General features: G+C 38.3%; 1 protein-coding gene across 3 annotated transcripts in view; it reads right to left on the reverse strand.

Annotated features, from left to right (window-relative positions):
- The window catches only part of rapgef4 (Rap guanine nucleotide exchange factor (GEF) 4), a 30,952-nt gene that overhangs the window by 2,928 nt on the left and 10,844 nt on the right, over positions 1–17,180 (reverse strand). For 2 of the 3 annotated variants that reach the window (XM_034885023.1, XM_034885025.1), the window contains 18 exons: positions 13,099–13,171; positions 9,165–9,229; positions 8,098–8,148; positions 7,878–7,984; positions 7,405–7,526; positions 7,121–7,304; positions 6,937–7,021; positions 6,386–6,446; positions 6,165–6,241; positions 5,909–6,055; positions 5,310–5,425; positions 3,161–3,246; positions 2,731–2,809; positions 2,484–2,634; positions 1,874–1,962; positions 1,659–1,689; positions 1,461–1,539; positions 607–753 (listed from right to left, as the gene is read on the reverse strand). In XM_034885023.1, the coding sequence (XP_034740914.1) occupies positions 607–753; positions 1,461–1,539; positions 1,659–1,689; positions 1,874–1,962; positions 2,484–2,634; positions 2,731–2,809; positions 3,161–3,246; positions 5,310–5,425; positions 5,909–6,055; positions 6,165–6,241; positions 6,386–6,446; positions 6,937–7,021; positions 7,121–7,304; positions 7,405–7,526; positions 7,878–7,984; positions 8,098–8,148; positions 9,165–9,229; positions 13,099–13,171 (1,750 nt within the window). Of the gene's footprint in view, positions 1–606; positions 754–1,460; positions 1,540–1,658; positions 1,690–1,873; positions 1,963–2,483; positions 2,635–2,730; positions 2,810–3,160; positions 3,247–5,309; positions 5,426–5,908; positions 6,056–6,164; positions 6,242–6,385; positions 6,447–6,936; positions 7,022–7,120; positions 7,305–7,404; positions 7,527–7,877; positions 7,985–8,097; positions 8,149–9,164; positions 9,230–13,098; positions 13,172–16,882; positions 17,146–17,180 lie in introns of those variants that run through there. The other variant, XM_034885024.1, reaches the window with a different exon arrangement.

Below are 17,180 nucleotides of genomic sequence, written 5' to 3' on the forward strand. Positions count from 1 at the left end.
AAATGACTGAACATTGTGGTTGAGGTAGTTGTGAAGTCGCAGACTTTCAAACTAAGAGATGGTTATGGTATTGGACAAAAACTCATACCATGTTGTTATAATATTGTACTATCTGTCCGCTCTCTCATGCTACATTGTACGTAAAAGCTAGTGGCAGTCTTGATTTGTCCTTGCAAAGCTAAAGTTCACTGGTTAGAGATACAGTATATGAGCTGTATGATAATAAACTCCAAGCAAGAGAGCAGCTACAGCTCTCTATCGGTTTACTTGCCTTCGATAAGGAAAGTTCCAGGTCAAGTGTGTACGAGTAAGAGCTGCATTAGAGCCTTCTGGCAGAAACAGTGGAACATCACTACAGTAAGGAGCAGCCACTAACACCAACAGCCTCATGCTGAATGTCATGAAAAAACTGAGCTCAGGTTTTTCCCAAGCTGATTTAAAGGCCATTCTTTAGCACCGACTGTAGCACCCATTTACTGTCCACAAAAGGGAGCTAATTTCTCACTAAATCAGTCATGAATTTATTAGTATATCACCCTGCTTGGGCTCTGCCTGCTGTTGCCGTCTCCAATCATTTGATTAGCATGCAGCTGCCACCACTCTCACCTCCTGTCGAACTGAGGTTGACCAGGAGCAGGTCCTCCGCTGACCCCAGCTTGTCGGCCACAGCACCGATGACCTCCCTTACTGAGGCAGCCACAGGGACACGGATTGTTGTGTAGGTGTGGTCACAGCAGTAGACTTTGAGCAGAACTGGAGGCATGAATCAGAACAAATACGGGACTGTCAGCAAGACGGAAAGAAGGAGTGGTAAAGATTTACTGGAAAGTTGGAGGCAGTTGGATTATTGCAATTCTAAGGGGTCACTGGGTACATCTGACAGGTTGTGGATTGATTCACAAGGGGAAAAACATGTTTAGAAATGTTTCACTAATTTAGCTTTACATGTGAAAGCCTGGATAGTTTTTCCACACACATTGCTTTTTTAAAGATATCATAAGCAAAAACGTTTAGGATTCACTAGGTTTAATGCTTTCTATGTCCAGCAAAGTTCACTGAGAACTGACTTTGGTTAAGCATTTGCAAACAAAACATATTAATGCGTGTGATTGTGCAGGCAAAAGATGCCAAAAAAAACACACCAATGAAGCATTTCCTCTTACTCAGAAATAATTTCCACATTAAAAAAGGAAATATTTTTTGCTTACAGAAGTGGGTGTGTGGTTTTACATGGTAATCAGCATTAGCAGGTAAATGGCAGGAAGCAGCTAAATTTAAAACAAACAGGCGTGAGTGTTCATCTGATGGAGACTTGATGACGTAAAGACATTGCTAAATAAAAATTTCAAATAGTAGATATAATGTAACAGTGACGGACAGCAGTGTGCAGCAACAATTTACTGTTTACGATCCAGAGTCTCGGACAAATTATACATCATACAGGCATGTCCATTACTCACTTTCATCATTGCTCTTGATGGGCTGACGTTTCTGAAGCTTCTCATCCCCCATACTAAACTGACGCAGTAGGACTTTGTGCTGTGACAAGGTTTAACAGATTCAGGCATCGTGACATTTTCCCACAATACGTCACAAAAATATTTCACAAAAAATCTGCACTTAAGCTTTAATTTGAAAGAAAAAAAACGGTATCTTACCTTTTTCTGTGAGACTCTGGCCTCTTCAGTGCTGAATAGTGAAAAAATAAGCAGCAATTAAGCTAAAGTTATGTATGATAGATTTTTTGGTTTTATTTAACCCAGAAAACCTGCCTATTTGTTTATAATACACATATAATGCATACAGGAGGATTACGGTACAAAATGATAAATACAGATTTTGATTTAGGATTAAGATTTATTAATTCACTTACTTTCGCTTTACACTTCTCTCGAGTTCTGTTAATTGATCCCTGAGGTCTGGAATTGCTTTGGCATCATTAGATACAGCCATGAGAAACTCCTGCAAAAAACAACAAGCTCTATATTAAAAGAAGTATTTAGTAAACAAAAGGTAACTTCATTCGGTGTAGTGTCCGGAGTCATATCATAGACACAAATCAAAGAACAAACATGTCAAATGTAGTCAATATCCTTATTGCTCAGGGTAGCCGATAATTAAAAGATAGATTGACAGTCATTGTGCATCCATATCATGTTGTCATTTAATAAGAGTCATTCATATTCTGAATCTCCAAACCAATATTTACATAAATCTGTTTTTATCATTGGACAATTCTCTACTCTGTGTGGTTAGCAGGTGTCCATTAATAACCGGACACCTCCGACGCGGGTGTTTGTTTGCGGTTGTAAGTTCAAAGTAGTAAACTCAAGGTAAAGACAGCAACAGTGAGACACAGTTAAGAAGCTTGGAGTCAGTGTTATGTGTCACCAATATTCAAAACAATCAATAAATGAAAACTCAGTTGACCCCTGGTTATAACAGGGGTCTTTATGTTACTTATATCTACTGTAGATGCTGACCTTTAGGAAAGCCACAGAGGAATCCTCCTCCTGCAGGTGATCTCCATGAACAGCAGCCCACTGCATCACCAGGCGGATCACCCTGCGCTTGTTGTTAAGAGTATAGTCCAGCTTCTCCTGTTCAGAGCCCTGCGAGGCCAGGGCATGGTAGCTGCACAGCTGTTAAAGATCAAAACACTGACAGAAGAGCAGAGTAGGAAGGGTTTCACATGTAACCACATTAAGTAACATAGTGCTGAAAGGATATTGGGCCATCAGCACCGGACATAGTTGACTGTTTGGGATGAAGACACAATGCATGAGCACATAGTCATCTAAGGCTGAGTCTGTCACAAAAAAGAGAGAGAAAGGCTATGTCAAACACCTATGTAAGAGCAGATCAAAAAGTGCCCAGAGCCATCAGGCCTTGATCCTACACCTCTGCAGGCAAATGAAAACCATATGTATCCACACAAGCGAGAGTAATTAGATCAGCTCTGTGATGTGTGGCTAATTATAAATGAGAACAAACAGGTCAGTGCAGAGCAGCAGGCTGAGGACAGAGGAGAGAAGCTCTGAGCTACAGAGAATACTGCACAGAAGAAAACCCTTCACAGTAAATCCTCATCATTCTGATAGATTGTATTAGATACTAATGTACTAATCTGACATGCTGAATATTGCATGCTGAGCAGTACCTGACTCTGTGAATAGAGAATCCAATCGCATCATTTCAAGAAGGTGCTCCAAAATCTTCTCTGGAGTCCCTGACATGACCTTGTATCTGAAGGAACACAGGATAAAACACACCCTTTACTAATCAAGAAACACTGGCTCTTAATGCTCTGTGACACCTCCATGGTCCTTGACTGATTCGTCTTACTTGGACGTGTGTCTGTGGTTGCTTTATTTGATAACAATCCTATTTACAATCACCGGGTTCTCGGCCAGGCTGAAGATTAAGGGGAGCCTGGGCTTAGAGCTGTCAAAGAAGCCAAATTTAAAATGTAGGGGCATCTTCTCTAGGAAGGAGAATCAACACAATCCAGTCTAGGTTGTTTTTGTCACTGCCCAATGTGAGGAGAGTGCAGATTTGAGTTGCACATGCTCAGATGTAAACGGTTTAAGACATAACCGGGAAATTGTGAAATCCATGAAATAATAAAACTTTTCTCATTACAAACAATAACAGAAGATCATTTCAAAAACGTTTTAGCTGTCTAGCTATGATTGTTTGATTGCTAAATTTAGCTCAAAACGCCAATCCAGTGACAGCCTTTGTTGAGTTTGATTGCTATTGGAGCCAGCAGTGAACCAACTTTGTTAATTAGGTACATTTTTACTGTATTGACATTTCAGAAGTCTCTTGTTAGCATTTTATATGCTACTTGTTGATACGTGATGCATGCGCAACTCACAGCTTCACTACACAAAGTGACGCATGCGCAACTCAAATCTGCACTCTCCTCACATTGGGCAGGGTCAGTTTTCATTACTTTAAAACAGCATCACAAGAGGGGCCTGCAGAAGACATGTTGTGTTATCCCCACAGTTTTGAAACTCTCATGTGTGAGGAGCCAAGTTGATTAGAAGGCAACCCCGAACAAGTAATTGTGACTTGTCTTGCCTTTCTTTTCCCCTAGGAGCTTGTGTCATCCTTACTATTACAATTACCATTAATATGTGCAGTGACTGATGCCTTTATTAAGATAACACTCGTTGGCTGCAGTGCAAAGGATTGCTCATCATCCATTTTATAAAGATAAATTTCACCAGTGATGTAACTCTTAAAGTATAAAGTACAGTCAACTGTTCTTTGTTATATTTTGCATTCTAACTGTACAGATGTTCATTTGTTGAATAGAAATACATTTAAGGTTTTAATCTTAGCTATGCTTGAAGTCCCCCTATTAAGCATTTATAAGCAATGTATAAAGAGGTAATAAAGGGTGTATAACACAGTAATGTATTTAGGCGCACGTAAAAGGGCATTTATATTATTATAACTGTGTTTTCCCATGTGGTCGGTAAGTGTTTTGTAGTGCGATATTTTACATGTTGTTATGTTGTTTTTTTTTTTAATCCTGTTTTCCTTTCCTTCTCCACGGTTTTTCCCTGGTCTTGTGTTTGTGTCTTGTTCCTCCCCGGTCTAGTGTTCCCCATGAGTGTCGATATGTTCTGTTTCCTGTTTTATTTTGAAGTCGGGTTTTTGTCTCCTCTTGTCTTTAGTTTTACTTCCTGTGTCTTCCTACTCTTGTGATTTCCTTATGTTTTCCACCTGCTTCCCTGCCCCTCTTGTCACCTGCCTCTCGTTACCTCATAACCTTGTGTATTTAATGTCTGTGCTTCCCTCATCTCTTGTCAGATCGTTCTGGTTCGTCTGCTTGTGTGTACCTTGTCCTGCTGTTTGTTCCCGTTTCTGTTTCTGTTTGGTCCTGTTTCCCAGAGGATTTTTTCCCTGTCTTTGGTTCTTATTTTCTCCTTGCCTTTTTTCCCCCCGGACTTTTTGTATTTTTGCACTTGTTTTTTGGCTTTTTGAATATTTTATTTGTATCACTTTTGGACAATACATTGCTGGACATTTTATCCATTATGTTTGCCTGCCTCTTCTTCCGTTTTGGTCCTCATTCTCCTGCTACACATCACACATGTATTCCACGTTTACATATTGCTTATAAATAGTACATAGGGAAAATATAAGTGTTGTCCTTTTATAACACTTGCCAGACAGAAATTAGTATTTATATGGATCATAAATTGTTCTGTAAAGATCTACAACAGACACACACACACTGCATTTTAATCATTCCTGTAAAGTCTAGTAGATTGGCTTGTGGGTGCTTTTACTTGTAATGGGAGGACGAGGCTCCATGGTTGGAGGTTCGACTGCTGCCAAGACTCTTCTCTAACACCAGAACATCCTGACCGTGCTCTTTCAGACGCACTGTGTTGGCCTCCACGTCCTTCACACAAATACACACAAATACACACACACACAGTGCATATAAGTTATGCATTTTGAACTGTACACTATGAGCAAGAAGCTGTGTGAGTTGGTAGGTTGTGTGTAGTTTTGTCTGAGCCTTGTTTTGTTTTTAATAGATTCTTATCTATCCAGTATCATACGGTAGCAGGTTGGTTAAATCCCTGAACAAGCAGCGGTTTGCTGGAGGAGAGTTCCAGTTTTCCACACAAGTTTTCATCCACAGTTAATTAACATCAAATCAGCATTTTATCTCTAGCTTAAAATGTATTATATAAGTCATTAAAAACATATTTCATATTTAGATGACTAAGCTAATGGGTGCAAAGGTCTGGAGTACTATCTCAAAGGATACATAAAATATCTTTAATGGCTGCATTGCTGGGGTTTTGCCAACAGAGGGCAATAGAGCTTTTTTCTTTTTTTGTTCCAGTAAAAGCATCAAAGACGTACAGAAACTCACCCTTAAAATCCTGTTGAAGTCTTCCTTGTTGACTCTCAGGAAGTGACAGTTGTCCTCTCGCAGGACAATGGAGGCAGCTCGGGGGGCATCGTTGACTAGAGCGAGTTTTCCAAAGTCGTCTCCCTCATGAAGTGTGCAAACAACACCCTGCAAGACACAGCATACTGATCAGTTATTGACCGATGAATCAATACTCTGGTCGGAGCAACATGATCATTTTATTGTTTTTAGAAACGGTGTGAACTCGTATGCCTACTTTTCCATAGATGACAACGTTGACTGAGCCCTTCAAAATAATGTACCATGATGTGCCCTCCTCCCCCTGACTGAACACTAAGAGAGAAAAGAAGATTTTAGGCAGTCTGATATACCCTAAAATTGGGATTTGTTGGATTAATTCTGACTCATAAATGCATTTATTAATTGTTCGGCATTGGCTGTTTAAAAAAATGTCACTTATTTTATCACATTACTTACACACGGTTCCTGCCTTTGCATGAGACTCAAAGATCAGCACTCCTGCCAGTTCTCTCTTCACCTGCAGAGGAGAAAGATTGAACACAAATTGTCTTTAGTGCAACAGGGAGCAACCATAAAGAGTCCAACCATGCCAAATTTGACTCTCCCACTAGTCAATACTGCCAGTGTAAAACAGATTTTCCTCAAATTGAATGCAGGTCAAAATCCATAGAAACCCATGCAGTTTTCAGCAATTCTGACATAACCTGTTTTTAATTTTTTAGTGAATCCTAGCAGCATTGCAAAGGAACAAGGAATAAATGATTTTATCTGCTGAACATGTATTAAAATGTTTAGAAATATGTGATTATCACTAATGGGACGGCTACACAGGTACAGTAGGTGTGTGCAGTTTGCATGCCTGCATCTTTTCCTTCAATCTGCTTTTAAATATGACAATTGTCTAAAGAGTTGAGCTTTTTGTTTTCTGCCACATGAAACAGAAATAAGACAAATTTCTTGACAGTTACAACAGGGGGTCATATGACCACATAAGACAGAAAACTCACAGTGGTGGATAGGTGAGATAAGGCTTTTATATGGAGCAGCTCTTCATAAATGATCTCCAAATCATCTGCTGTTCTTTCAGAGGGACTAAAAAACAGGAAATATGTAAAGAAAATCATGACGTTATCACTGCACTGATTCACTTTATTTAATATTACTAAAGAGATCATTGCTTTATAGCCGTACTGTTTGCTCAGAATCATCCTCATGTGGGCGTCAGGTCCAATCTGTGAGAGAAGAAGCAGAGTGTCCTGCAGCTCCTCTTGGCTTTCTTTCCTCTCCTCCTCGTCGGGTAAACTAGCATCCTCCTGCTCGTCATCCAGGAAGCGGTAGAAAAGGTACTTGTCCTGGAAGCTCAGCTCCTGGTCCACTGCGTCACAACAACAAAGACAGCAGGTTTTAAATTTATTTAGAAATCACTGCTTTGCATGTCCATGTGGTGCAGACACAGACATCACACAGAGTCTCACCATGGTTGAGAACACCTTCTTCCAGCAGCACCTGCCACATGCCCACAGCCTGAATACGAGAGTGGATGCATGAGCTCTGCTGCATTTGCCAGTCAACCAACTCTGTCCCCACGCAACACTGCCTGAGAAAGACAGGAAAAGTCTACATAAGAGCTTATACAAGGCTGAGCAGCAGTTATATATTTTATAAAATGTTTTGTCTGAATTTATTAATTGAATCTCCCTGTTCTTTGTTTTTTTTGTTTCTGTTGTTTTACTAAACTGCTAAACAGTCAGGAGGTTAAATAAGATGGATAAGGTGTTGAATTTCATTGTTGATTTTATATTTGTATTTTTGTATTTTCAGATTTTTTTCATGTGCGTGAATGGATTGTTTGGATTGTAGCTTGCCTCACATTGTCCCTTGAGAGACTAATACAGTATTTCGAATCTAATTGAATTGAATGTTGCAATCTCCCTAAATGCCAACTAACCTGTATGTCTTCAAATGGTACTTTCTGTCTCTGATCATGTGAGGCGCCCTGGAGAGGATGGCGTTACGGAGAATCTTCCCCGCATGCAGGATCTTCTCAGACGGGACCTGCACAGTAGAACTCAAGTTAAAGCTCGGCACAGGAGTGTCCCACTGAGTACCAGCCACATAAACAGGTAATGATCAGCCCCTACATTCAGTAGGTTGATTTTGTTTAATACCTGAGAAATGCATTTAAGGTGAGATTTGGCTGGACTTTCAATGAATGACTTCTGCAAAATAAAATGAAAAAAATATAAGGGCAATTTAAATAAAACACAACATTTATGACAATCAAACTGAGGTTCAACATCACAGGAATCAGATGAGATTTAAAGCTGTTGTGGGAAACAACGGTCCAGTAATTGCTAATAAAAGACATCAGGAAAACAACAACATGCCAGACAAGTCAAGTGTTTTTCTTCTCACAGGATGTCATCTTCAATGACTTAAGCTGTCAACTTTAATTGTACGTATAGCTTTCTATAGTGTGTTACCAGACTCTTGACTGATTCATTCAGTTGCTTAAATTGGACACAGATATTGTCAATTACTGTATGAAAATGTGTTTTTGTTTATTTTTTCCCCCACTTGGGCCATGGGGTGGGCTGCAGGGCTGTGACATTTAAAGTGCACTCTGCATGCTTTGGAGAGCAGCATAACTCGTGCATTTATGTGGAGGCATTAAAGTTCATGATTAATTTACAAGAAAATTTGTCCACTCAGTACCCAAAGAAGCCGGGCTTTCATACTTATTATTTATAGCATATGTTAAAGCAAATTAGAGCTGTTTGTGTGTTACATAAAAATAAAACAAGCTATTTTTAAATAATCTTGTGGCCATGTTGTGACTAAACTCTATGTAGGAACAAAGCACAGGGCACCATAAATCAGCCGTAGTACAACGTTATCAAGACATTGGTCAGGAAACGACAACAGGAGAAAGCTGGGACAGGAACTGTTGTGGATGGAGACAAAAACCCCAGTCTTATTGTTTATATTTAGACCAACTTTAAACAAACTTCACATTCCACGTTCTTTTCCATCCTCTGTTAGAGAGATGAGTAACGGTAAAGGATGCCATTACATCAGGCAAAAAAAAAAGCACAGAATGAGTTATAGCCTATAGGTTTAAATGTCAAACCATGTAAAGTGAAGACAAGAACAAGGCCAAAAACCAGTATCATCTCACTTTCTGTCTCTCTCCATCTCATAACAATAAGTCAAACAAATATTTCAGTTAAACTACCTTGTTCGGAAGTTTGGAGACTGAAACCAATGAGTTGTCACATATGTTCTCTTTTTCCAGCATTCCTTGAAGGAGAAAACAGAGACTATATTAATGAATGGAATTAAGATGTGTGACAAACAAAGATCACAGAGAAGAAAGTCCTAGACTCCAACCAGAGGAAATGTAGTACCGAGACTCTGCAGGTCCAGGTGTTGTTGAAAAAGTAGAAAGCCACTTAATCCTTGAAATTAGATTTTAAAAGTAGGCAAAGTAAATAATGTTCTATATTTACTTTGCCTTCTTTTAAAATAAAAAAATACACAAAGCACTGTATATATAAACTTATAGTTGTACTTTGTAAGTCTTTAAAACAATAAAATAAATGCAAAATACCACAAATTAACTAAAAAAAGCATAAAATACTTTATAATCTTTATCTTAATGGGATTTTTAACAAATTAAGTGGTTGTGGTCCTCATTTTCCTCTTATATTTCTATGCAAAGTAAATAGATTCTTCTGTAGAGCCACTCTTTGGAACGTCGGATCAACTGTTTCTGGTGTGAACCCGCGGCTGCTGCGTTAACGACTAACCCTCTAAATATGTGTGCACGCTTTACCAACTGAGGTAACCTGGCGCCCTTCAATAACTGTTCTGACATCATTAATAATTTAGGCTTTCATGTGCTTACATTTTAGAGAAATCTACACTGAAAATTTTTTGAATAAACATTTCTTCTTAAATAAACACGCCATTAGACATTATTACTCAAATCTTTACTGTATGGTCAGTAAAGTGATGTAAATGAGGATATATCACAGTCCTGCAGAAAGTTTGTTGGCTGTAGTTATTTTTCAGTGTTAGGAGCTTTAATCTTGTACAGTTAACAATTAGCATAATCAGTCAGAAATGCTCAGTCATAACAGAAGGGAAAAACTCTAATAATGTAATATTATGGCTATACATCCAGGAATAAAGCTTAAGCAACTTGGTTCACAATGCTTTGTGTGACTCCTGGCTATTTTACATTCCTGATGATTTTTATAAATGTGTGTAAAAGTTTTTTGTTTGTTGCAAAATGCTTTTTAGCATGTAGATCAAATAACAAAATTCAATACAATAAATTGACAAGTTTTTTAGTACAAGGACAGACTCATTCAGCAATAGTCACCATTGCTGGTGAAAGTTTGCTTGTATCAGAAACAAGTACAACTGGATGTACAAACCACAGTAACAAGTACAGGCTTTCCCGAGTCTTAAATAGTTCAATAAATTGAAACAAATTACTAATTTGAATCACAGTTGATGAGGACTCTGTGATTGCCGTCCTCCTACATGACAATGAAAACAGCCACGGCCCTGTAGTTGATGAATTTGTAGATTGGTGTGAAAACTGTCCAAGTTTCATTTTGACAAGTCTCTCATGATTCTGTTCTACAGATCTTATATTGAATCTGTCCTGACCATCTCCCTTCTCTGTTGGTTCTGAAATCTTAACATCAAGTTAAAAACTGCACTAAACCAAGTTGTGAAGATGAGCAACAACATATTGGGTGTCCAACAGTTAGTGGTGGTCAAATGAAGGTTTGCGAACCACTGGCTTTCATTTCTGAGCTCACTAGATGGTGTGACACTGAATTGCCATTCCTTTAACCTTTTTCTTTGAACCATTTAGCCAGCTCAGAAAATAAAGACAGTGGTTTGCGAAGCTACATTTGACGATCACTACCAACAGTGCAAATTATCACCTGTTCCATGGACAGATGGTGTTCGTTGTTTCAAGCCCCCAACGTCACCTTCCAGACAACGCTGCCTGAAAGTCACTAGGATTAGGCAATGATTAGGGTTATGGTTAGATTAGGGTTAAAACACAACGCCCGGGATGGGCGCTGCTAGGGGCACAGGCACAGGCGCAAGGGGACCATTGGTGTGATTAAAATACTTCAAAACCTCCTTCAAAAAACAAGTTGTGTTATTCTTATTGTTAGGGTTAAGGTTAGGGTTAGGTGCCTTGAAGTTAACGGCGCAGCGCTGCTTGGAAGTTGATGTTGGGGCTTCAAACTCCATTGAGTTGGACAGATACTCAGGAAAGCTAATGCTATTTGCTCTGACAGTGCCCGCCCATTATTTCCTGATTTCAGTCCTTGCCGTCTGGCTCCCATCTGAGATGTCTATCTGTAAGGAGTAACAGGTACAAATACTGCTTTTTACTGCAGCTTGTATGTATTTATACTTCCTGCACACCTAATTGCTATCTGGGACACTAATAAAGTTGAAGTTGACTTATACTGGTCATTTTACAAAGCAATGACAAACATTTTCTATGTTGTAATTTATGGATGACAACGTTAAACCTGCAACAACACATTTTTGGTCCCTTTTGTTGCTAATTTACACATCCAGCAGTTAGCGAGCAACGTTATCGTCTGTTTGGATTCATGTTTCTGTCCACCTGATGAATGTAAGTCCAACATTCACCCTCTTTTTTGCTCAATTTTTGGTCTCCACCGACTCCTGCAGGAAATGTCTGTCAATTTAGGTGCTAAATGCTCCACTATATTCACCAGTTTGTAGCTAATTGAGTGCTGATAATTCTCTGTAGGTTATCACATTGTTTTTGTATGGAATCTATACTTGTTTATTACTTTTTTTTAGAAGTTAACACAGTTGTACAAAATTGTATTTATTTAAGATAAGATTTAAGATATAAAAAATTAAATTGAATTTGTTGGTAAAAGATCAGATCTAGGTAGAATATGTTCAGCGTGTTTTTTTTAGTGAACAATAGTGGAATAAGTTGTGCTCAGGTAGAGTGGTACTGAATGCATGACTGAGTGAAAAAATGCTGACTTTAAAAGCTCTACCTGTTTGCAACAAAGTGCTGTAGAAGAACAGCATTGTTTTAACAAAGAAAACTCTTTAAAATATGTTTAATTCATGTGAGTAGAGTTACATAACAACTAAGTTACTGTAGATGTTTTCTACAGGAGAGTGCATCAGCCTCCAGCTGTTTGATGCTTGTGTGACTTCTGTGTTGGTGTATGCATGCATTGAGTACATACTGTAAATCCCCTAAGTACTCCACTGTATACTGCAAAAGAAATACTCAGGGCCCTGCTTTTCCAGTGCTGCTACACAGCAGGTTAAATACTACAGCAGACACATCAACTTTTAAAAGCAGCCCAAAAGGCTACAGTAGTCAACAAAATCCTCTTTGAGTCGAACATAATCCAGAGAAACATTTTCTGCCAAATGTGTCGTTAATTTATGAACTCCTAAAAAAATACATTATAACATACTGTAGTAGTGAACCCTCTGGCAGTGAGCCAGCCGACTCTATGGATTTTCTCACTGCTGTTTATCATTTTTATAGTACATGACTTTGAAGAAGGTAAGTGGTCTGTTTAAGCAAAGTTATTATTGAGTTAACTAACAACAGAAAAGCATAAATAAAAGTATCAGCCTTTATCACAATGTAAGAAGATGGACAGTTGGACAGTAAGGGGATTAGGACAAAAGTAATACATATTGTACAAATAAGATGATCTATGTTATATTACCTAAAGATTGTAAAATCTCATTATATAAACAAAATCAAAGTTACTTTAGGGAATATTTAGAAAGTAAAATGACACCATTTTGCTGTGAACAGTGTTCTACATCTTGATAAAGGCATCAAAGACAATCTGCATAAAATCTGCATACTCTTATTTCTCTTATCTGTACCTTTAAATCTCATGTAACTGGCATGAGAGCAGCTGAAAATAAACCAAATGCACCTCTGTATCTGTTTCTAATTTAATTCAAAGTTCCAAAAATGCTTTTGAATCTTTCACGGTCTGTCCTGTGTGAAGGTGAATATGACAACAACAAAAACTGACAAATGTAGGAAGAAAATGCGTGATTGCTGAGCCTAAACCACAAAATGTAAAGAGTCATTAAGGGCTACTTACTGTCACCACTACATCCGCTGTCCATCACACCATAGGGTGGGGAGAGCAGGCCAGCCATGCACTTATGATATTTCTATGAAAATCGGAAAATACAAGGACAAATCAGTTATAGCAGTCAATAGCTTACAATAAATTATCAATTTTACAGAAATGTGTAATATGATTGCAGCGCATTACGTGTCAATAAGCAGTTTTATAATTGGGTAAAGAAAGCTTTGTCCTTGTGTCTCATCACTTTATCAACTTGTCCATGGGAGGCCAAGGTAATGTCCTATTGCCAAGTGTGTGTGGTAATGTCACTTAACAGCTGCCTTTCACAGTTTATACTCTGGATAAATACTGAGAATTTAGCCTAAGATCTCGCCTTTTTTATTAAACCACTCACACACAGGTCTACGGGGCAGGATCGCCATTACTGAAGACATACTCAGATCATTATACTTTTCTATAAATTTCATGTTTTTGTTTGTTAGTGAACAGAGGTCAATTTAACCGTAGCTGAAGAGACGTAAAAGCATTTCAAAAAGCTGGATTAGCATTTGATAGCTAACAAAATATATGGAAAATATTTAAATTTTGCAAACTGAGGTTTACCATTTAGTTATTATCATCTAATGGTGATTTCTATTCTGCTGTGAATTCTTTCTCTCTTACAGAAAGTACTTACTTTTAATGTAATATGGATCCCCTGGGTCTGAAATAAAGTTTATCTGCATCTCTTAAGTCTGTATTTTCTATCTGATTTATAAATAAATTGTCTAGTAGACTCAAGGTTCAAGATTCATTTTTGGAAAAAGACAACCAAAAATTGATTGTGTGGCAAAGCAACTAGGTTCTGAGTCGATAAAAAGTTGATTGAGGACCACTTGGTGACCAACCAGTTCTCTCTACCTCCCCATCATCCGGTCATAGGAGATTGGACAAAAGCTAGAACTATAGAGCCATTTGTTACTGGATGTGTAATCTACTCTCAGAGGTCATGTTTTAAATTCAATACTACCCCCTTAGGTCAGTTAATCACTTTAGCAACCCTTAAGGGGCACACGGCTTTGTACCTCAATTAAGAAGCAGTTTAGGAACATCTCAGTGACCTCAGTTTAAAATATGTCTTTTGTGAAGCCGTGTTTGTACACATGCAAACAGATTTGTATATTCAAAGTTGATCAACAGAACTGAAGCCTCCAGAGTCACTTCAACATGCCTATCTTTGTTGACAATTAAAGGATTAGGGAGGAGCACTTAAACTGAGCAGCACATGAAAAATGAACTCAACCCCTCTGAGCCAATAAAGCCATGCTCCCTGAGGGGTTAAATACAACATGCAGGGTGGCTGTGGTTTTAGAGGAGGCTTTAAGTCCATTATCAGGTGTGCAAAAAAGCACTTTGTTTCTATTAGTAATAATGTCTCTGACTCTAATGACACACTTTGCATTTGTTTCTTTTACAACCTCCAGCATGTCATTGAGTCACTGACCTTTCTGGTGTGATTTCATTTTTCATTTTATTAACAAATTATATCTTAGATGAAACCATTATTCATTCAATCTATTAATCACTCCAAAGAATTTTCAACAATTTTGATGATCAATTTATTCTATGCCAATTTACTTCCCCTTATAACGTATGACAATAATACTGACAGAGATGTCCCTTCTCAGCTATTGTCTCCAGTAGTAGAGGAAAGGCAGACCTGTAGCTAAATGCTTTATTGGATCACGCTGATGTTGCTTCACATCAGCATTTACTGACAAATGGACAGTCAATAATCATAAGGGACAAACAAACTCCACTGGGACTCACTGAAAGCTCTTAACAGAGCGTCCACTTTTGTTTAAGCGGTGCACGGATACACCTTAAGGCGTGTTGGACTGGGTCAAATAATCTGGCATGATCTGACATCCAGACAGCAAGCACATGGGTGTATTCAGGCAGCTTACAGTGTCTGATTCAGTCTCTTACAAATTATTTAGTTACTTCTATAAACTGATTCCATTACGCTGGAGAAGATTTTTATCTGTTTCTTTAAGCCGGTTTACTCTGAAACACTGAGATGTTTTACAAACATTTCCACAATAAGGAGTCTAAATCCCATTACATCCATGACTTCCCCAAAGGCAGCCTAAAAGGCCCTTTTGAAATGAAATCCATCACTACCAGAGAGCAGAAACATCAACTTATATTTTCCTCATTTGTAGTAGATCTCCCAAGTTAGAAAGCCAAACATCTTTTAGATATTTAGTGGCGTAGCTCAAAGAATATGACTGACAGATACAAGTGATACACAACAACTAAAGAATTATGTTAAATGCGATCAACTATTAACAAGTGCACAAGCTCTTTCTTAATGTTTTAGAACCCAGCTTTTAATAATGCATTTACGTTTGTAAAAGTAGATAAGAATGCTTGTCCTTGGGACCGCAATGTCTCATGAACACATTGAGGGAATCTCTTCAAATTTGGTACAAACGTCCACTTGGGCTTAAGGATGAACTGATACGATTTTGGAGGTCAAAGGTCAAAGTCACTATGTGAACTCACAAAACACAATTTTCTTAAGAATTCCTACACCTTATTATGACAACATTTCACACACATGTCTAATATGATAAAATTATGAAGTGATGACATTTGTCACGTGCTGCCATTTTGACAATGTGTGCCAAGCGTCCATGTTTCACCAAGAAATACACTTAATACCTTTTATATGTGTTATATAAGTCTGGACAGACATGGATATAAACTGCAACTTTACTGGTTGGCAGAGGCATACAGTGCTTTATAGCGGTGATTCTGGTATGATATTCCTTTAAATTTGACAAAATGCTGTTTAAAAAACCTTTTCACACTGTTTAAATAAGTAATATTTGATATACTTGAGTAATATTCAGGTAAATGCAGCGTAAAACATCTCTGAGTCATTTGAGCATATGATACACAGCTTTCATCTTTACATGAAAGGGAGGTTTACAAATGTCTGCAATAACAGATGTGCCGTTCTGTATTCCTCCAGTGAAGCTTGGTTTTTGCTCATCTGCTCTCATACACTGACTTCACTGTTCACAGGAGCAGGACAGCTCTTACATATCCCTTAATCCTGACTTCTACTTATGGTTAGTTTTTCCCTTTTCACCTTGTGAGTTAAAACAGTGTAAATATTGTCAAAATAGAGTGATTCTATATCTCTATCTGACGGAATAGCTATGTTTTAAAGAGTTCACTGATACATTGAGTCTTAAAGTCACAACAACATATCAATGAAGATATTGAAGTCATATCAGTGCAGTTCAAGCTTCTCCTCTGTCTTTCACGCTTGAGCACGTGATTGCATTGTGAGCATCAATGTGCATGAATGCACATCTGTATTATAAATATACTTCACGCCAGATTACATAACCCATATAGGGAAATTGTTCTCAAAGCAGTCACTGATTATTCTAAACTGTCACCAGCACACTTCAGGCCATCTCGGGGGAACAATTGGGAGGAAAACCCCTCCTAAGAGTTTCTCTTCTCTTCTGCTTTGTTAGATTTCCTCCCAAACAGAAACAGTTACAATATGAATTCTAAAATGTCATGATTTTAGTAGGAATGTAAATTCTGAACTTTGATTTGACATTTGGATGGCAAATTCTGAATTCTTTCCAGAATTCCAGATCGTGTGCACACCAGCAAGAACAATTCTGTACACATTTCCATCCAGCATTGTTTCACTTTTACTATATATTATACAGTGTTTCTCATGCAGCAAATGCTTTGAATTGTTAAAAAGTTTGGCATAGATTACCTAAAGAATGCTACCAGCGTCCCATGCAGCCTATAATTGTTGTTAATGACTGGAAGATCCTCCACACCCTCTTAATCCAGACGTAAAGCAACACCCCAAAGATACTGATCCAGTTGTTAAGAGTCATGAGTTAGATGGAGCGTGGTCCAGCAGCTCTGTCACCACAGCAGCAGACTGTGTCAGCCCAGCAGAGTGCCAGTCAGCCACTGACTTCTTCTGAGCAGCAGTTGCTAGGTGATAACTCAACTCCAGTCACTGAGCACTAGGGTCTCTCTCTCTCTCTCTCTCTCTCTCTCTC

Source organism: Etheostoma cragini, chromosome 11 (genome assembly GCF_013103735.1).
Source record: "Etheostoma cragini isolate CJK2018 chromosome 11, CSU_Ecrag_1.0, whole genome shotgun sequence".
NCBI lineage: Eukaryota > Metazoa > Chordata > Actinopteri > Perciformes > Percidae > Etheostoma > Etheostoma cragini.